At 39.5% G+C, this 18,224-nt stretch overlaps 1 protein-coding gene across 1 annotated transcript in view; it reads left to right on the forward strand.

Annotated features, from left to right (window-relative positions):
* The window catches only part of St6galnac5 (ST6 N-acetylgalactosaminide alpha-2,6-sialyltransferase 5), a 125,348-nt gene extending 119,348 nt beyond the window's left edge, over nucleotides 1-6,000 (forward strand). The window contains exon 5 of the mRNA XM_010605248.2: nucleotides 872-6,000. Coding sequence (XP_010603550.1) covers nucleotides 872-1,103 — 232 coding nt within the window. The 3' untranslated portion in view covers nucleotides 1,104-6,000. The remainder of the gene's footprint in view (nucleotides 1-871) is intronic.
* Nucleotides 6,001-18,224: the final 12,224 nt, after the last annotated feature.

The following is an 18,224-nucleotide window of genomic DNA, read 5'->3' on the forward strand; positions in this document are numbered from 1 at the left end:
CCTTCTTTTTATCAAAATAGAAGCAGCAGCTTTCCATACTTGGTGGAAAAAAAATGTCTTTAGAAGCTTGCTATTCACCACTAGCTCCATAGAAAGTTCTTTCAGCAACAGACACTCACATGTTATTTACGGAGCCCCTTGCAGGCACTGTGCTAGGGATAAGACAAATTGCTGCCCTCTTGAGAAGACAATAAACAAGTAAATAATAAAGTCAGTTTGAACAGTTTAACACCACGAAGAAAGTGAGATGACATGTCAGGAGCAGGCATCAGGGAAGACCTCTGTGGGAGACTTATTCGAGTTGATGGACAATGGTGAGAAGGAGTCAACTCATGGAGATGGTTCTAGACAGGTAACCAATCCCCAAGATAAAGGCCCTGAGGCATTGATGAGCTTGGAGTTGACAGTGAGAAACCTCAGCGTGGCTGGGGCAGAGTGGACAGGGCTGGTGGTTTGGGGGAAGACCCTGCAGGCTGCGCTCTCACTATAACTAGAAGTCTGTGGAGAGTTTGAGATGATTCTCTGGAAAATAATGTGCTTTTGTTTTATAAATATCTCTATAGCTATTTGTACTAAATTGTATGGGAGCAAGAGCTTAAACAGTATAATTGTGACTACAGACATGTAGTGCCTCGATCTTGGAAGACTGACCATCCTAAGGACATTTTTAATTTCTGTTTGATAATACTGGTCATTGCATTTATTTCACACCTCAAAACTTCCTCGCCTGCTTACTGAATAAACATTTAAAATATTGCCAAAATTCATTTGACTAGAAAATAAGATTTGTGCTTGTCGGCGTATTTGCTTGAATCAGTCAATGAAAAAACTTTTGTCTTTAATTGGTTATTTCATTTTTTTTTTCCTACAGGGATCCGAATCACCTTTCAGTACCTTATCATTACTATGAACCTTTCGGACCTGATGAATGTACAATGTACCTCTCCCACGAGCGGGGACGGAAGGGCAGCCATCACCGGTTCATCACAGAGAAGCGAGTATTTAAGAACTGGGCACGGACCTTCAATATTCATTTTTTTCAACCAGACTGGAAACCAGAATCACCTGCTGTAAATCATCCGGAGAATAAACCTGTGTTCTAAGGAATGAGTATGCAAGATCCTAACCCCAGACCACAATCCCGGGTACCCATAGTATGGGACTCTGGGCGCCACCAGACAAGAACTGAAAACGATCGGTGGCAGACAGCCGCGTCGCTCCTTCGGGACCATGGACAGCTGCCCGCCACCGTGACCACAGCGCACTGCAGCTGGCTTGAGACATCAAATTCCAGAGTAAAAGAGTCCTGATGAGTGTTGTCCCTTTGAAAGGAGTCACATTAGGGACTGAATGCTCCTTTCAGTGATGCTGCCCTAGCTAAAAACAGTTTGGATCTCTTTAAGTGTTGCCTTTGAAACCGGAAAGAGCAACTCCACAACGCTGGTTGCATTTCTTTATAGAAACACCGTGTCAAAAGACATTTTTCTATCAAGCTGTATTCTAACCCGATCTATAAACTTTGTCATTTGTCAGACTGTTTGTGTGATTTGTAAAAAAGCAGCCTGAAAGTATGGACATGGTTTTTGAAGAGCACATCTCCACTGACTGACTTTCATAGGGCAAACGTTCGATATTTATTTATTGAGAGTTTTTTAGTGTGCTGTAGGCCAGTATTTTTATAGAGTATGGTTATGTGGTAATTTATTCTTCCTAACTCTAATCCTCAATGATGGTTAGAAATGGCCTAGAGTTGGGTTGATGAGTCACTGTGTTTGCAGTGCTCACTGTCAGCATGCCATTGGTATTTGACCTGAAAATGTTGTGTAACATGTGTTTTGGACCTCTAGGCTTCAAGAAAATTGCTATTTCATAGTGAGAACAGCTATAACATTTTCTAATGGACAGACATGCTCCAAAAGGACAAAATTGAAAACCAAAAACTGTGTTATTAAAACAAAAAGATGCTAGCAAGAAACCTTAAAGATAGTTTCCTTTAGTAACAATGGCTATGAGTAACTTCTCTTAAGCCCTAGTTTCCTCTTCTTTAGAACAATGTCACTGTGCTGAAAGATCTCCTAGGTTTTTGTTCCTAAGACTCCATAGGGTCCACGTAGACTTGTTGTGAGACTGTTTATATTTCAAATGATAGGATTCCAACTTTGCCAAGACCCGTATTCTGCAAGCATTTTATATTCCAGTTGTGTAACTACTTATCTCTCTCTGGGGTTAAAGCACTTCCTCCTGGATAGATCCCCATTGGCTAAATCTGTCCCCTGCTTCTCAAGAAACAACACACACACACACACACACACACACACACACACACTTCTGAAGTGTTCCCTGACTACAAGTGCAAGGAGCTGACCTTCTAGGAGGAGGAAAGAACAGAAAAAGATTCCCTATCATACAATTCATTATCTTATTTACTACTCAGACTCACTGCAAATCTTAAATTATAATCACCACTATTCCTTGGTCTGAAAGAATATGGAGGACTCAATTTATACAAACCAAGACCAATTAATATGATAGATTTTCATTTAAATTAGTAGTACTGTTCAAAAACAGTCTTTTAAGAATATACTTGTGTTTTTTGTTTTTGTTTTTTACACACTGCTTTGGAGGCATTAGTTCTGTAATGCAAAACTTGAAGATGCCAGCAAATACTATATATGGAGACTGTCATGACTCAATTTGTGACTTAAGGCCTCTCCCTTACCTGTTCTTTTCTCTCTCCTTAGTAATAAGATTCCATTTCCTTTCATTAACTAGTACTACTAATTATATGGGCTATTGTTGTCCAAATGCAAACACAGTCCAAGTATTCATATGACAAAAACAAAGTTGGTATTATTATGGTGTGGCTTGATCTGTTAAAGGCAGTAAAACGCTGAAGTAACTATCCAGAACATAATGGAATTCATTTTTAAAATTTCGTCATTGCTTTTAAAAGGAGAATGAGTTTTACTCCAACACTGTCTCTTTGCAGCATGGACTTTGAACACACAATGTTTCTATGAACATAAAAAGCATATGGATTTTATGCAAATTATTTATAGGCCACATTTACAATCACTTTGAGGGGATTATTTTGCTCAGATGTTGACTCTCTGACAAGTTATATTTTTATGGCAATTTGGAAAGGCGTGGTTACAAAGATGTAGCATTATCTTACCTAGTGGTATATCTTTAAGTTTTGCTTTAAAAAAATTATTAGGACAGCTCCATCTTTTTGTAACCACTTCCTTTGAAATACTTAGAAGAGTGGAAAGAGCGAAAGTCTTGGCCTCACTGGGAAATGTAGCTAGAATTTGAGTTCATATTTTTTTCAATGCTATAAATATGTGTAAGAAATTACCACTTGGGTAGTGCTTGTATTGCAGCATGAAAGCAAATGCCTAGACTCCTGATGGATTATGCTGATGGACCTGGTTGTGGGCAATTGAACTTTTGTCTTGCCACTATCATTTCATGACTGTCAGACTTAACACCATTCGATACCATTACATATAAACACAGATATAAAAGACGACTACCAAACCATGTTTACAGACCTCAGTGATTTCAATACATTTGAAGCCGAAGTCAGACTCATTCCATACCACACCTTTTCCTTCTCTCCCCAGCTGTGTCATCAGCTTCCTCCCAGCTTTTAAGACCACAGTAATACAATGCCACCGCTGGCCGACCCATGGCTTCTGTTATTTCAATACAAGAACATTTGGCAGGGGCCATTACAATAGATAGCCATTATGGGCAAAGATACAGGAATTCACAAACAAAATCAATCACTTCAAATGGCCCATAAAAGAGGAATCTCACATTTAATATTCCACAGTAAATATTCACCCAAGAAAGCGTACATTAAAAGAACATTAGGAGGTAAATATTCAGTGCACTGCGTGGGGACTTACTGTGTGATTTCCATTACCGTTAATGGGTGTTTGGCAACTAAGTCCCTGTGCTTCGCTAACCCTGGAATGCACTCCTGAGGGCTTGATGTAAAACCAAAACAATTCAGGACCTCCAAGGTCCTAGGCTTTTAGAGTTCAGTGTTTTCTTTTAACAACTTAACACAAACTACTATACGTAAAAGAGAAATCTGTGCAGCCTGTTGGAATCCTTAGGTTAATACTGGATTCCAGAGGACACCTCTCAGCAGATTACCTTTCTTTTCCAAAAGTTTTGTCCTTTACCGATCTCTCTGAATTGAATTATAATGGAGGGGAATTTTCTTGTTTTTGAAATAACACTCCCTTCAAAAAAACTAAAGGTATGATTTAGAAGCTAAATGAATGTTAAGCAAAAGTGAAAGGAGAAAGTTGGAATTCTGTTAGGTTTCGGACAACGCTATTTAAATGCATGTGTATCTATCTAGTACCTGCCCAGATATTCACCCTTGTGTAAGAATGAACTTATTTCAGAAAACGCCCTTCAGCCCACCAGGGTGATGGTTTAAATTGTTGCATCAACCCTACTCCAGGAGAAGATCTGAGGTCCTATTCGGTCTCTGCATGGCTCATACCTGACCCAGTCATTTCTCCCATCTGCACAGTTTCCCTCTTGAGCCTCATTCTGTCTCTTTGATATCAATCTCTCCTGACTTTATTTTTCTGTCTTCCGTGTGCTCTCAAACCAGCAGCCTTTGGGGCTGTTAAGAGTCTTCCTTGCGTGTTTTAAAACTAGAGACTTACCTGGGGACAGGTTAGGGCAAAGCCTGCCGGAGCAATGGCCGGAGTGGGTGGGAAGAGTCCATTGTGGCCACAGGAAAAGGTCCTTCCCAAGTGCCCTCCTGCTGGGGCCAAGGAGAAGGGAAGAGAAAGGAGTCCCACAGCGCAGACTTGCCTTGCTAAAACCAGGGCAGCCCTGGGGAAACCAGGATGTGGACCACCCTGTTAGGGGCCTGTGGTCAGAATCTGGCTGGGAGGCTAGGAGAAGTGGACCCATTGCAGGGTTTTAGCACAGACCTGGAGATACTTGGGAATGGAAAGAGGTGAGAGAGTGCTAGGGTGGAAACCAAACAGGTAACCCCCGCTCTATTCCAGCTCACTCGCCCCCACCTACTCAGGGTATTGAAAAGCAAATGCAAAAAAGGCTGAAATCCTGTTTGTTTCTACTCAGTGCCCTAATATTATATGCTACCTGGCATTGTCCTTTGTCTTCTTATATATGTGTCCTGTTAGACTAATTAGATTGTAAGCCCCGTGAGGGCAAGGATTGTTTCTCCTTTGACTTTGTAGCCACCCCACCTAGTACAGTGCCTTGCACACAATAGGCGCTTAATAAATGTCTGTTGTTGATCATGATCCTTAACATTGACCCATGGGACTGTTGCTCAGGCTCTTCTATTTCAAGAGTACAAGAGATGCCATAGGTTCAGATATAGTTAAATTTGATGGGGGCTTTAATAGGGCCAGTTCCTAAACCTGTAACAGTTGTAATCAACAGAGCTGACCTAGATTTGAGGAGGATAATGTTGCTGAATTTATTGGTTTTGCTAATGCTGGCTGTACTGAACACACAGGCGAAGTAAAGTTCAGCAAGCTTTGTGTTTTCACTCTTAGGGACCGGCTCTTAGTACAAATTAAATTTAATATTGACAAATGTTGCACCATATGCAGAAAGGCAGCAGAGCAGCTGGGGCTCTGACTTCTGAGGCTGGACTACAAAAGGAAGGCTACACCGATACAAAGCATCGCCTGCCTTCGACCTGACAGCTCCCTAAAGCTGCTGGGAATCTAAGTGGTGGTTATTGAGGGTCTATCAAGAATAAGTGTACATTTATCTTAAAAGCAAACGACGAGGAACTGCCATTTCCATGGAACAGGCCTTAAGTCATTTTATCTTAATCAGAAAATGAGGAGAAAGAATTCTTGGGAAAAGTGGCCTTGGGCAGAGCGTCCCAAGTACCTGCCTCAAGGCCTGGCCGCACCAGGTCCCTGGTCCTCTCCCCTGCAGGACTGAGGCATCCAGTATGAGTGGGGAAACTGCCACCAGATGCCTGTGCAAGGAACTAGGCGTCACCTGTGTCATCTCTCATTGTCTGCTCCTCCACACTTTTTTATTCAGTCTCACTGGTCAAAGTGTAGGAAGGGAGCTAGGAGACACCACATTCAACTAAGAAGCGTGCTCATTTCTAAATGTGTGGATTTACAGATTTTCCCACATCTTCAAAAATTTCATTATAATAAAAGATTTCATACAATATAAAGAAAGCTACCAGAACCAGGTTGCAAGCAAAATCTCCACAGGAATGTTATGAAAATTCTACCCTTCAACTCAGGCCCTTCACACGGAGCCACACTCCTTTTTATCTGTCTGTCTGTCTGTCTGCCTGCCTACCTACAGGTTCTCACTAATTCACTAAGTTACCCAAGGTGGTCTCAAACTTGAAATCCTCCTGTCTCAACCAAAGGCCTGAGTTGTGCAACACCAGGCCCAGTTATTCTACATCAGTGCCTTTTCTCACTATAATTCATTTCAAGGGTTACCATCTTTAATTCTTTACCGTGAAACTAGTTCTTTCATTTCAAAGTCAAATGTGGGAGATCCATGGGTTAAATCAAATGTTTTACAGTTGAATTCTGCCTGCTATCTACTGTGCTTTACATGTCATTTGCAGCATACATGTTGTCTCTCTGTAATCCTATTAGCCCATTTTGCAAATAAGCTGAAACTAAGAGGGGTGGTGGATCTGACCCCCCAGGGTGAAGATGCGAGCCACGTGCCGCATTATGGAGGTCTGCTGACTGCTCCACGTCTATAAATGCATTTAATCATCACAGTAAGCCCACTGGCTTCTTTTCTCATTGCCCTTTCACAGATGCAAACACTGAGGCACAAGACACTTCGGCAACCTCTCCAGGGTAACGTTGCTGTTATTTGGGAAGGGCAGACTAGAAGCTAGAGAGTTTCTCAGACTCTCTGTTCTTTGTCGCCACGTAATTTTTGGCAAAAATTTGACCCCATAAGTAACAATGGCCATTAGAATATTCATCTTGTAACATTTGACTCATATCCAATGGTATATGAAAATACGTGAGACACGAAGCAAACGTAAGAGCATAACCATTAGTCTCTAAGCCACCCAAGTGTTCTTCCTATTGTCTTGGCTTTTTTGGCTTACCCTTCTCTTGCTTTCTAAATATTTTTATTAGATTAGGATACATCTATAAATACTGAAGTGTTTAGTTTTGCATATTTAAAAACATTATAAGATTATTATAACATGGCATATGGTTTTCTGAAACTTGCTATTTTCCAAGATGTGTGCTTTTTTTCCATGTCATTTTAGTTTCACTATTGTGTAATACCATTGCATAAACATACCGTAATATTTTTTCCTTTTTTTCTTCATAAAGCTTTTCCCTCCATAATTTATTTTTATTCATTCTTCTCTGACCATTTGAGGTTTCTGCTTGCTATTAATATATGCAATTCTTAATAGACATTCTTAGAAAGTTCTAGTACATGTGTGCAATAATTTTTTAAAGTGTATATGATGAATGAAATTGCCAGGCTACAGAGTAAAACTATTCACATAGGCAAGACAATGCCTAATTATTTTCCAAAGTAGTTGGATACTTTATACCTCCAGCAGTAGCTGTTGATATACTTGCCAATACTTAGTATTTACAGACTAAATTTTTACCCAGCTGCTGGTGTAAATTACATCTCATTGTGATCTTAATTTGTATTTCCTCAGTTCCTCATGAGGTTTATAATTTTTTCTATGTTTATTCTCTATTAGTTACCTTGTCTGCAAAACAGCCACCACCTTTCTCTATTTTTGCTATGGTGCTACTTGACTTTTTTTCCTTTTAAAGAGTTCTTATTTTATTCTATATTTTAGATTTTTTTTCACATGTGTTGCAAATATCCTTTTCCAGTTTGTGGCTCTCTCTCTCTCTCTCTCTCTCTCTCTCTCTCTCTCTCTCTCTCGCCTTTTAATGAACAGAAGTTTGAAATTTCAGTGTTGTTATGTGTTCTATCTTATATGAGTAGGACTTCTTATTCTTCATTTAATAAAATCCCACTACTGTTGGTCAATACGTATTTTCCTGTATTTTAAATTTCCCTATATCTAAAATGTCATCGTTTTTTGCTCTTGTATGGTAGTCCAGAATTTATTTATTTTTTGTGGAATGGCAGGCAGAAGTCACATTTTAAAACATAGGCACCAGCTGCTCAGCACCACTGCTGAAGAATTAATTATTCCCTAAGGCTCTGCAGTCATACTTCCATATACATATGGGGACTAATTCCTTCTCTCTTTATTCTGTCAATGTGGATCAAACTGTCTATCCCTGTACTGACACCACGTTCTTAACTACTAGAGCTTTATAAGTCTTGATGTCTCACAGGACAATTTCCCTTTCATCTTGTGCTTTTCCCTCAGGAATATTTTTGCTTATCTTTTTAACATCATTAATTTTCACTGACACACAATTGTCATTCAATAAGCACACAATTTACATATATAGGTGAATGACATTTTTATGTATCTCCCCACCCGTGTTAACATAACCATGACCAAGACCAAAATGTGGAACACTTCCAGCACCACAGAAAACTCTAGCTGAACCATTTCTGCATGGTAAGTAACACTTGGTCAACAGATTACTTTTGCTTGATTTTAAATTTCATACAAATGGAGTCCTGTGATACATATTTGTTAATCTCTACCTTCTCTATCAGTCAAAATTATGTTTATAAAGGGCCAGGGATTTAGCTCAGTGGCACTGTGCCTGCCTTGTAAGCACAAGGTCCCGAGTTTGATCCTCAGTACCAGAAAAAGAAAATTATGTTTATAAGATTTATCTTTGCCCAGACACATAGCAATAGTTCTTTGCTTCCTTGCTCTACAGTGTCATGCCTGAATTACTAATTCTAATGTTGATGGTCTTCTGAGTTGTTCCTGGCTTAGCAGTACAGTGGATACAGTTGTTATGATCACTCTTATAAATGTGTTTTGTTGAACTACCTTAGTCCACTCGGACTACTATAACCAAAGTGCCTCGGACTAGGCGGCCTAACAACTGCATACACTTATTTCTCACAGTTCTGTGGGTAGGAGTCCAAGGTCAGGGTGCCAGAATGGCCGAGGACTGTTGAACACACTTTTGCACACCACAGCTGCTGTCTTCTTAGATAGAAAGAGCTCCTTAGAGTCTCTTTCACAAAACCATTAAGTCCACCCATGAGTTCACTCACTTCCAAAGGCCTCACCTTCTAATCTACCAATATCACCTTGGACATGAGGACTTCACTATATGAGCTGGGCGTGCAAGGGTACAAACTTTCAATCCATAGTGTCCATCAAAGAGCAGCATTGCTGAGTCTTGAGATGTACCTGCTGCAGATTTGGGTAGATCCCACCCAACCATTTTCCAGGATACCTACATCAGTTGACAATTCCACACGCAAAAACTGAGAGTTCTGTCCTTCACATACTTACATACTTATACATGTAAACTTTTTTCATCATGGTCTTAGAGCTGTATTCCTTTGATAAATGATGCTGAACATATTTTCATATGCTTGTTGACCATTTACATATTGTTTGTATATCTCTATTCAAAGCTTTTTGCCCATTCTTTTAATTGGGTTATCATGTTTTTATTTATAGGAATTCTTTATATATTATTGATTAAGTCTCTTGTTGGACATTTATTGCAGTGTGAGGCTCACCTTTTCATTGTCTTGATGGCATATTTTGATGACAAATAGTTCTTAATTTTAATAGAGTCCAATATTTCAGTATTTCATATATAATTTGTGCCCTGTTTAAAGTCTCTACCCAGTCCAAGGTCATGAAGGTAATCGCTTATGTTTTCTTCTGGAAGCATTATGTTTTCTCCTTTCTATATCTGGATTTATGAACCATCTCAAATTGATTTTGAGGTATGATGTGAAGCAGGGATCGAGGCTCTTTTTCTTCCCCTGGGTGCCCAACTGACAGAGCATGGTTATTGGAAACGCCACCCTTTTTCCACTGAATTAGAATGGTGCTTTGCTGGTAAATCAGGTTGCCATACCTGTGCTGCATAACTTCTTGACTCTGAATTCTCTACCATTTTTATCATTTTATGATTACCACATAATTATCATAACTTCATGGGACTTGACATCTAGAAGTAGGAGCTATTGTACAATCTTAGAATAAGAGTCGCCTATTTCATATTAATAAAACCTGCTGAGATTTTCATTGGGATTACATTGATTCTATGGGTCCATTTCGGGGGAACTGACATTTGATAACTAGTCTTTCCATTCAAGAAGATAATATTTTTAAATGTTACAGTTAGAGGACTTCTACATTTCTTCATCTCTCTATTCCAAGGCACTTATCCTTTATTTTTCTTTGAGTGATATGGTTTATATCTAGATGTTCCACCAAAGACTCATGAGCTGATAGGCAGGGCTTTTGAAAGATAATTAGATCATGGGGGTGCTATAGCTCAATGTCATAGTAGGAGGTGGGGCCTGGTCAGAAGAGGCCATTGCCAGGGCCTGACCTGTCAGGGTGTGTTTCCTTCCCCTGTTTTTCTCCCACTCTGGCTTCCTGGCCACCGTGATGTCAGCAGCTCTCCTCTGTCAGGTTCTCCCATCATGCCTTTCTGCCTAGGAGCCACACAACCATGGACTAAAACCAAGAGCCAAAATAAATCTCTCCTCCTTTAAGTTGCCAGTTTCTGGCATTTTGTTTCAGTAATGAAAAAAGTGACTATGTGGTTATTCTGTATTGTAATATTTATTATTGACTTCTAATCTGCCTCTGATTAGTACTTAAATACTTTCAAGAAAATGAAAACTTCACAGTAGCTTAACTTCATGAATCACGTTTCACGTTTTTGTGTTCTTGTGTTTTATCATCTTATTATAACCAAAATATTTACTATTTTTGCTTTTAAAAATTATTGGTCTTTCACATTCACTTATGAATTACACTTTATTGGATCTCTTTCCTTCCTAAAATTTTGTATTTCCATCATGAATTTCTCCAGTTTTAATAATTCTCTTTCCTTCTTTTTTGTTCGTTTGTTTTTGTTTTTTGGTACCGGGGATCAAACTCAAGTCCTTGGGCTTGCGAGGCAGATGGCAAATTACTGAGCTAAATCCCCAGCTCCTTTCTTAAATGGGATAAATTTTCTCAAATTTTGCTTGTCATGAACATTTTTATCGTTTCCATATTTTATTGGTATAGGCTTGTGGTACATAATACATTCATTTTGGGGAAATGGTACATATTATTGTATCTTGATTTTAGCTCCTGTTCCCCATTTCTAATGAAAGCTTTTCTTCCTGTTTGCTGTCATCTCTTCTTTGTTTTTACTTTTCAATTTATTTATATTTTGAGTTTCTCATATGAAAGAAACCATGTAATATTTAACCTTCTATGTCTGACTTATTTCATTTAACTTTATTTTCTCAAGATCCACTCATTTTCCTACAAATGACTCGAGTTCATCCTTCTTTATGGCTGAAATATATATATTGCATTTCCTTTACTTATCTGTTAATAGATATCTCAGGTATTTCTATTTCTATCGTTTAGCTATTGTGAATTGAGCTTCTATAAACATGGGTGATGTGCATCACTATAGTATGATATCTTTAACCCTTTCAGGAAGCCACCCAGGAAAGTTATACCTGGTCTTTGATCTAAAATGCCTTCATCCCAGGGATGAAATGGTTGTACAACATACATAAATCAATATATTATAACACATAAAATTAGATAAGAATTATATGATCACCAGGAAGATCACTGTGAATTTGAGGCCAGCCTGAGCTACATAATAGGAGATCTTGCCTCAAAACAACCACATTTTTTTTTAAAAATCACACGATCATTCGATGAAGTCTTTGTCAAAACCCAACATTTATTCATAATAAGAATCCTGATGAAAATACGTATAGAAAGATATTATCCCAAACTGATAAAAGCCATTCATGACAAACCTCACAGCCAAAATCATACTAAATGGGGAAAAACTTGAAAGGGGAGAGAAAGAGAGCGAGAGAGTGGGAGAGTGGGAGAGGATGAGGAGAGGAGGGCAGGGGAGGAGAGGGGAGGAGACAGGAAGAGAGAAATTACTGGTTTTGTTTCTCTAGAAACAGCAACATTTTGTGTTTCTCCACTGCAGTTACTGTTTACCTCCTTAAAACTATTAAGAAGTTTGCAGGGTGATCTTAGAAATATGCAAATATCCTGCATCTTGTCATACTATTACCCATCAATTGTGGCACCCTTTGACAATTCTTGTTGCAACAATTATTACCGTGGTATTTTCCAAACAACTGATTTTTTGCTATTTTCAACATCTGTTAACTTTTTTTTTTTTTTTTTTTAGAATTTAGAATAGTACTGTAAGGAAGAACTGTCTTTTCCTCATTTATTAATATATTTTAGATGTCAATTATAGAGGACTTTACTGATCTTTTGGCATTGATTACTGATTGAATTGCTCACGATGCAAGAATGTGACCAATATTATGCTAATTCAGTGAAATATTTGACCGTTGCTTGATATACTACATTGTCAAGTTACCTCAGTGTATCATGTATTGTACAGCCGAAGGAGTGTTTTTAATGTTAGGGACCCAGATTTCTATCTATACCTATTAAATCAAGCTTGTTAATTTTATCATTTGAGTCTTCAATACTTTCACCAATATATTAAATTTGTCACCCACTAGTAAGTCTACAGGTTCATAATTATTTTATCTTTATGGTGAAATGAGTTTTTATCATTTGTTATTAACCACATTTTCTCCAGTGACAGTTTTTTCCCCTAAGATCAGTATTTTTCTTCATGTTTCTTTTGTTTCTATTTTAGTGTTTCTTTTGTTACTATTTTTCTGAGGATCTTTTTGCTTCATCCTTTTACCGTCAACGTATTTTAAGAATTGTTTATAGACAACATAATTTATTTTCTTTCTCAAATCTGACAATCTTTTATTAGAGGGCTGAGTTCATTTCCAACTTTGGGGGGATTAATAATATATTTAGATTTGTTGCAATAATCTCATTTTCAATTTCTATTCATTCTTTATTCTAACACTTTCTTTCCTTTAATGCAAATTTCTTTCAGTTGGTTATATTTATTATCATTCCATTTTCTTTTTCTGTCAGCTTGGAAGTTAATGGTAATTTTTGAAAAAAGTTTTATCATATATACTTAACATCTTAGGAAAGTCTATGATTAGTTCACATCTGCAAACGCCTCCTCCCTGCCTAACAATCAAGGACCTTAGAACCTTTAATTCTCAACTGTAACCTTCACACATGCAGTTTATTACCATCTGCCTCCTTTACAGCACCACATTTTAGAAACTATGGTTTTTAATCTTGTATGTGCATTTATATTTTTATTAAATTTATACTCGTTTGCTTTTTGATCTACATTTAGTTTTACATACCAGAAAATACCTGATTTCTTTGCATTCTTTCTTTAATTCTTTCTGTTTTTCTTATATTCCATGGAAGTTCCATCGGTGAAGATGTATTTGTAGAGAAATGACACCAGGAGCATACTCCTGGAAAAGTGTTTATTCCACTCTCATTTTCCTGGATGTACAATTATAGGTTAGTAGTGATTTTTTTCTTACATATTTATAAATATTGTTCAACTACATCCTATTTTGTGCTGCTATTGAAAATCTTCTGGCGTTTATTTTGCACTTTGCACAGTCTTCGGTTCTTGTATGAATTTCTCTCTGTCTGTGGAGTTCTGAAGTTTATTCCAATGCATCTAGATATGGATTTTTTTTATTCTGCTGAGTGCATAGGTTGCTTCCCACATCCCTTGTAGCCTTTTATCAATTATGGAAATTTTAAAATATTGTCTTATCACCTTGTCTCTCCTGTATCACCTCTGTTCTCAGATTAGATACATAGAGAATCTCTTCTTTTACCCTCCATACTCAGTTGCTGTGTGTTTTTCATCTGTGCCCTTCTGTGCCACTTTCTGCAATCTTCCTGCAGTAACTTCTGCAATCCTACTTTCCAGTCTGCTAATGTTCTCTCATCCGGCCTAACGTGTTGCTTAATCCAGCACAACCCAAACCAGCTGACCAATTCAAAGTAATGTTCCTTGGCTCAGACTTATATTTTGACAAGTGCACTTTCTGAAGAGCAACATTCCGTCACAGGCTGCCCATCAGACAGCTATCCCTATACATCATAGCAAAGCACTAACTATCCAAGGAAGTACGCCAACTCGAGCGAGATTCAGTAGAAGTAAACTACATTATAAACATTTGATTTATTAGATACAAAACAAAGTAATTACACATGGCATACATTAATTATTTTAAATGGGCTCCTTTTTGGTGACAGTAGGAATTGAACCCAGAGTCTTGCTTACTCAGCATGCTCCACCACCGGGCTGTATCCCAACCCTAAACAAATCGGAAAAGAAGCAGCAGTCCAAGGATCAACTGTAATTACTGAGAGCATCTGAGTCAATCTGGGATGCCATAGCGAGGCATCTCAGGCTGGGTGGCCTCAGCAATGAGCATTTACAGTTCCAGAGACCACAGAGCCAAGGCCAGAGTGCAGGGAGATCCGGTGAGAGCCTGCTTCCTGCCTTGAGGCCGCTATCTTTACTGACTCCTCACACAGAAAACAGCTGAAAGGTCCTGTGACTTCTCATGCTTTTCTGAGGGAAAAATCCCATTCCCCAGGGCTTCGCGCTCATGACCTAATCACCTCCCAAAGGCCCTACCTCCTAATACCATCAAACTGGGGAACAGGACTCAACATAGGAGTTGGGGTAGGACAAACGATTGCGTCCATAGCAGCACCTTCCTATAATCCTGTGTAACGAACCATATTAGCCCCAGAAGAAGCAAGAATTAACCTAAAGACCTTAACATGGGCCCACGTTAAATTCGTCATACTGGCCTACGCCTGTCAAAGTGGTTTTAATTCTGTCATCTCTCACACACCTAATCCCTCACTGTTTGTGCCAAGTGGAAAGCCTACCGGCATATTGCTGGGAGTTGGCACCCAGCCATGGCTTCCTTCCCTGAAAGGTGACAGAGAGCTGTGAATTTGCCTACACCTGACCCGCCTGGTGTTTGTTACCATCGTCCAGAGAGATCGTGCTTTGCAACTTTTTTAAAAGTATGCAGCAGAAGATGTGTTGCTGAAATGGAAACACTCACTGACTATATCAGCACCCAACCTGCCACCAGCCTAGGAAGAAAGCTAAGCTGGCACTCGGTGAAAGTTCTCCTCCTCCTCTTCAATTCTCACTTCAAGCAGAATTTTCAGAGTCCATTTCAGTGGCTCCTGACTCGGCTACAGCACAGCCCTTCCCTGAAGAATTCTGCCAACGTCTCAGCTTCCCCTTTGTGTTGTGTGGCAATCGTGACCTTGACTCTCATCTGTCTCCCTCCATGCCTGGATTCCCAGACACATATCAGCATCTTTTTTTAACTGGCCTGGCATTTTTAACAGAGATAAAATGTTGGGGTGGGAGTCACGAATGGCCATCATCAAGAACACAAAGAATACTAGCAAGGATGAGGGAGGAAAAAGGAATCCTACACTGTTAATGGGAATGTAAAGCAGTACAACCACTGAGATCACAAAAACTAAAAATAGAAATTCCACTCGACCCAGTTTTACCTCTCCTGGATGTGTTCCCAAGTGACACCGTATTATAGTGATCCACGCACGTTTGTAGCAGTGTGATTCACTGCTAAACTATGGAAACGGTCTAGATGCCCATCAACAGATGAATTGATGAAGCAAATGTGATGCACACACACACACACACACAATGGAATATTTGTCAGCCATAAAGAAATGTGAAATTGTGTCCTTTGTAGAAAGATGGGTGGAACTTGAAACTGTTGTGGTAAGTGAAATAAACCAGAATCAAAGTTAAACACGGCACACTTTCACTTATATAAGCAACCTAAAATATAAATGAATAGAATAAAGGAGTAATGATCGGAACCTAGAAGACACTCTTGGAGGTAGGGAAGGGCAGGAAAGGAACAGTGGGGAAACAGGTTGAAAACGAGCAAGCTATGTTCATGCATTTACCAATTTCCCAAAATTAACATCACTGTTCTCTAATGTAAGTATGCACTAATAAAACTTGGTGGGGATGGAGTGGGAGGATCGCTTTGACTTGTTTTGTATCTTGCCTTTTCATTATTAGTACCATTGTCCTTGGACCTTTTACCAAGATGTGAGTTAGATGCTGACCAAGTGGTCCCTCCCTGAGACCAGAGCTAGCTTCCTACATTGAGCAAAATGTCCAGAAGGCGAGACGCCTCCGGCCAGGCTCAATCACAGGGTGAGAAGACCTTAGACATCACTGGCCAGACATCTGAACCCACAAAGTGTCAAATCGGGACTTCTATCCTCCGAAGTCTTTGGATTTTGCCAACTCTTTTGACATGGACAGTAATGTCAAAAGATAAGGAGGCAGGACCCTAGCTGAAGGTAAGTAGAGAGAAGTGAGCATGCACAAAAAGAAGGAGAAGAGAACTTGGAAGTGAAACTTGAAACATATCTGGTGGTGAAGTTACTTCAGACCAAGTGGAAGGGCGTGGACTTGCTGTCAGCAGTGTTGTCACTGAAGGCCTCATATGATGCATGGAAGTTGCATGAACAGAGCAGTGCGCTACAGATTCTCAGAACTCTCAGAATTAGTCAAAACTTTTCTGTTAAGAAATCTTTTTAAATAAAGACATCAAAATGGCATTAAGGACCCATGCTTCAATTTCTATGGATTACTTCTTGTTCTCAAAATAATTGTAAGAGCAGAGTAGTTGCTGTCAAAATAATTGTAAGTGGCCCTAATGGAGAGAGAAAGCTTGTTTGACTTATTTTTGTAATAATAAACCTATGTCCATAATATCAGATGTCTTTCCCCATGGATTAGCCATCACTCTCGAGAAATGTGTGTGTGTGTGTGTGTGTGTGTGTGTGTGTGTGTGTGCACGTGTGCATGCACAGAGGACTGTAATATTGATTATGCCCAAGGCAGGCTGTGAAGAGTTATCCCCACAATTGGCTTGTTTTGAGAAGTGAGTCTGGCTGAAGCCCACATGCCAAGGTCAGAGTAACCCGCACCCAAATTCTGTTTCCACAACTAAAACCTTCAGACTAGAAGGACACTGTTCTAATTAGAGCCATATGTTTTGTCTATTCTGTTCCTAATTTGAGAATACTTTGTCATGTCCTTTAGGAGCCTTGTTTACATTAATTTCCATAGAAACCACTCATAGTTCACCTTTAGCCCAATTGATTGCCAATAAAAGTCAGTGCCTGGGACCAACCAGTGCCTTCGTCAGTTGCACTGGCATTGGTTGTCTCGGCATTGCACTTTCTCTCCTACATCTGTCTCTGTGTATTTTGTTCTCAGGCCTGCATCATATATAGGACAGGCAGGGACCAGCGACTTACTGCAGGAGTCTCTAGCATTTGTGTGTGTGTGTGTGTGTGTGTGTGTGTGTGTGCGCGCGTGTGTGTCCATATGTTGTTTATTCTCTCTCCATAATGGAATTGTTCATTGGGCAGATGTCAAAACTGCTGGGCTGATTCTGGCACATAGGAAAAACTGAAGGCACAAAAGGCAGCTGAATGTCCCAGTCTGATCAAGCACAAAAGCAGAGTCGTTGCAGGCAGGGAGCAGAGTAGTTGCTGTCTACTCTAAGGGAAGCAGAAGACCTGTGAGCTAGAGCACCTCCCAAGCCCATCCTCTCCTTCCTTCCCAGTTTGGTGCCTCTCAATGAATCCTGTACAGCCAGAACCTTCCTGTCATTCTATTGCTCAGTGTTGGAGTTAGAATTTTATAAGATTATATCAATGGCTCATCTCAAGTATAAATTTGTATATTGATTTTCACTAAATAACTCAGTCCAAGCATGAGCAGACATGGAGCCGATTGCCTGGATCCACGAGCTCTGTGAGGCCTCTGAAAGAAGTAACTACATATTTCTAAGACATCTATAAGGTTGAGGTTGCCATGGCACCCGGCCATGTTCAAACATCTGTCTGCCAGATAAGCACTCCCCAGTGGCTTTCCTCCTCCTGCACACCATCTCTGGTTACATGTCTATCAAGACTCTATATTAAGTGTTCCTCTGATGAGATATTTCCTGTTCCTACCCCATACCACTGACCTCTCCTCCCATCACTCTCTCTGCTGATGTCTCTCATCACACTTGCTAGCAAGCCTCACTTCCCACATGGA

Source organism: Fukomys damarensis, unplaced genomic scaffold (genome assembly GCF_012274545.1).
Source record: "Fukomys damarensis isolate Sample0158 unplaced genomic scaffold, DMR_v1.0_HiC HiC_scaffold_33, whole genome shotgun sequence".
In the NCBI taxonomy this organism is placed as follows: Eukaryota; Metazoa; Chordata; class Mammalia; order Rodentia; family Bathyergidae; genus Fukomys; species Fukomys damarensis.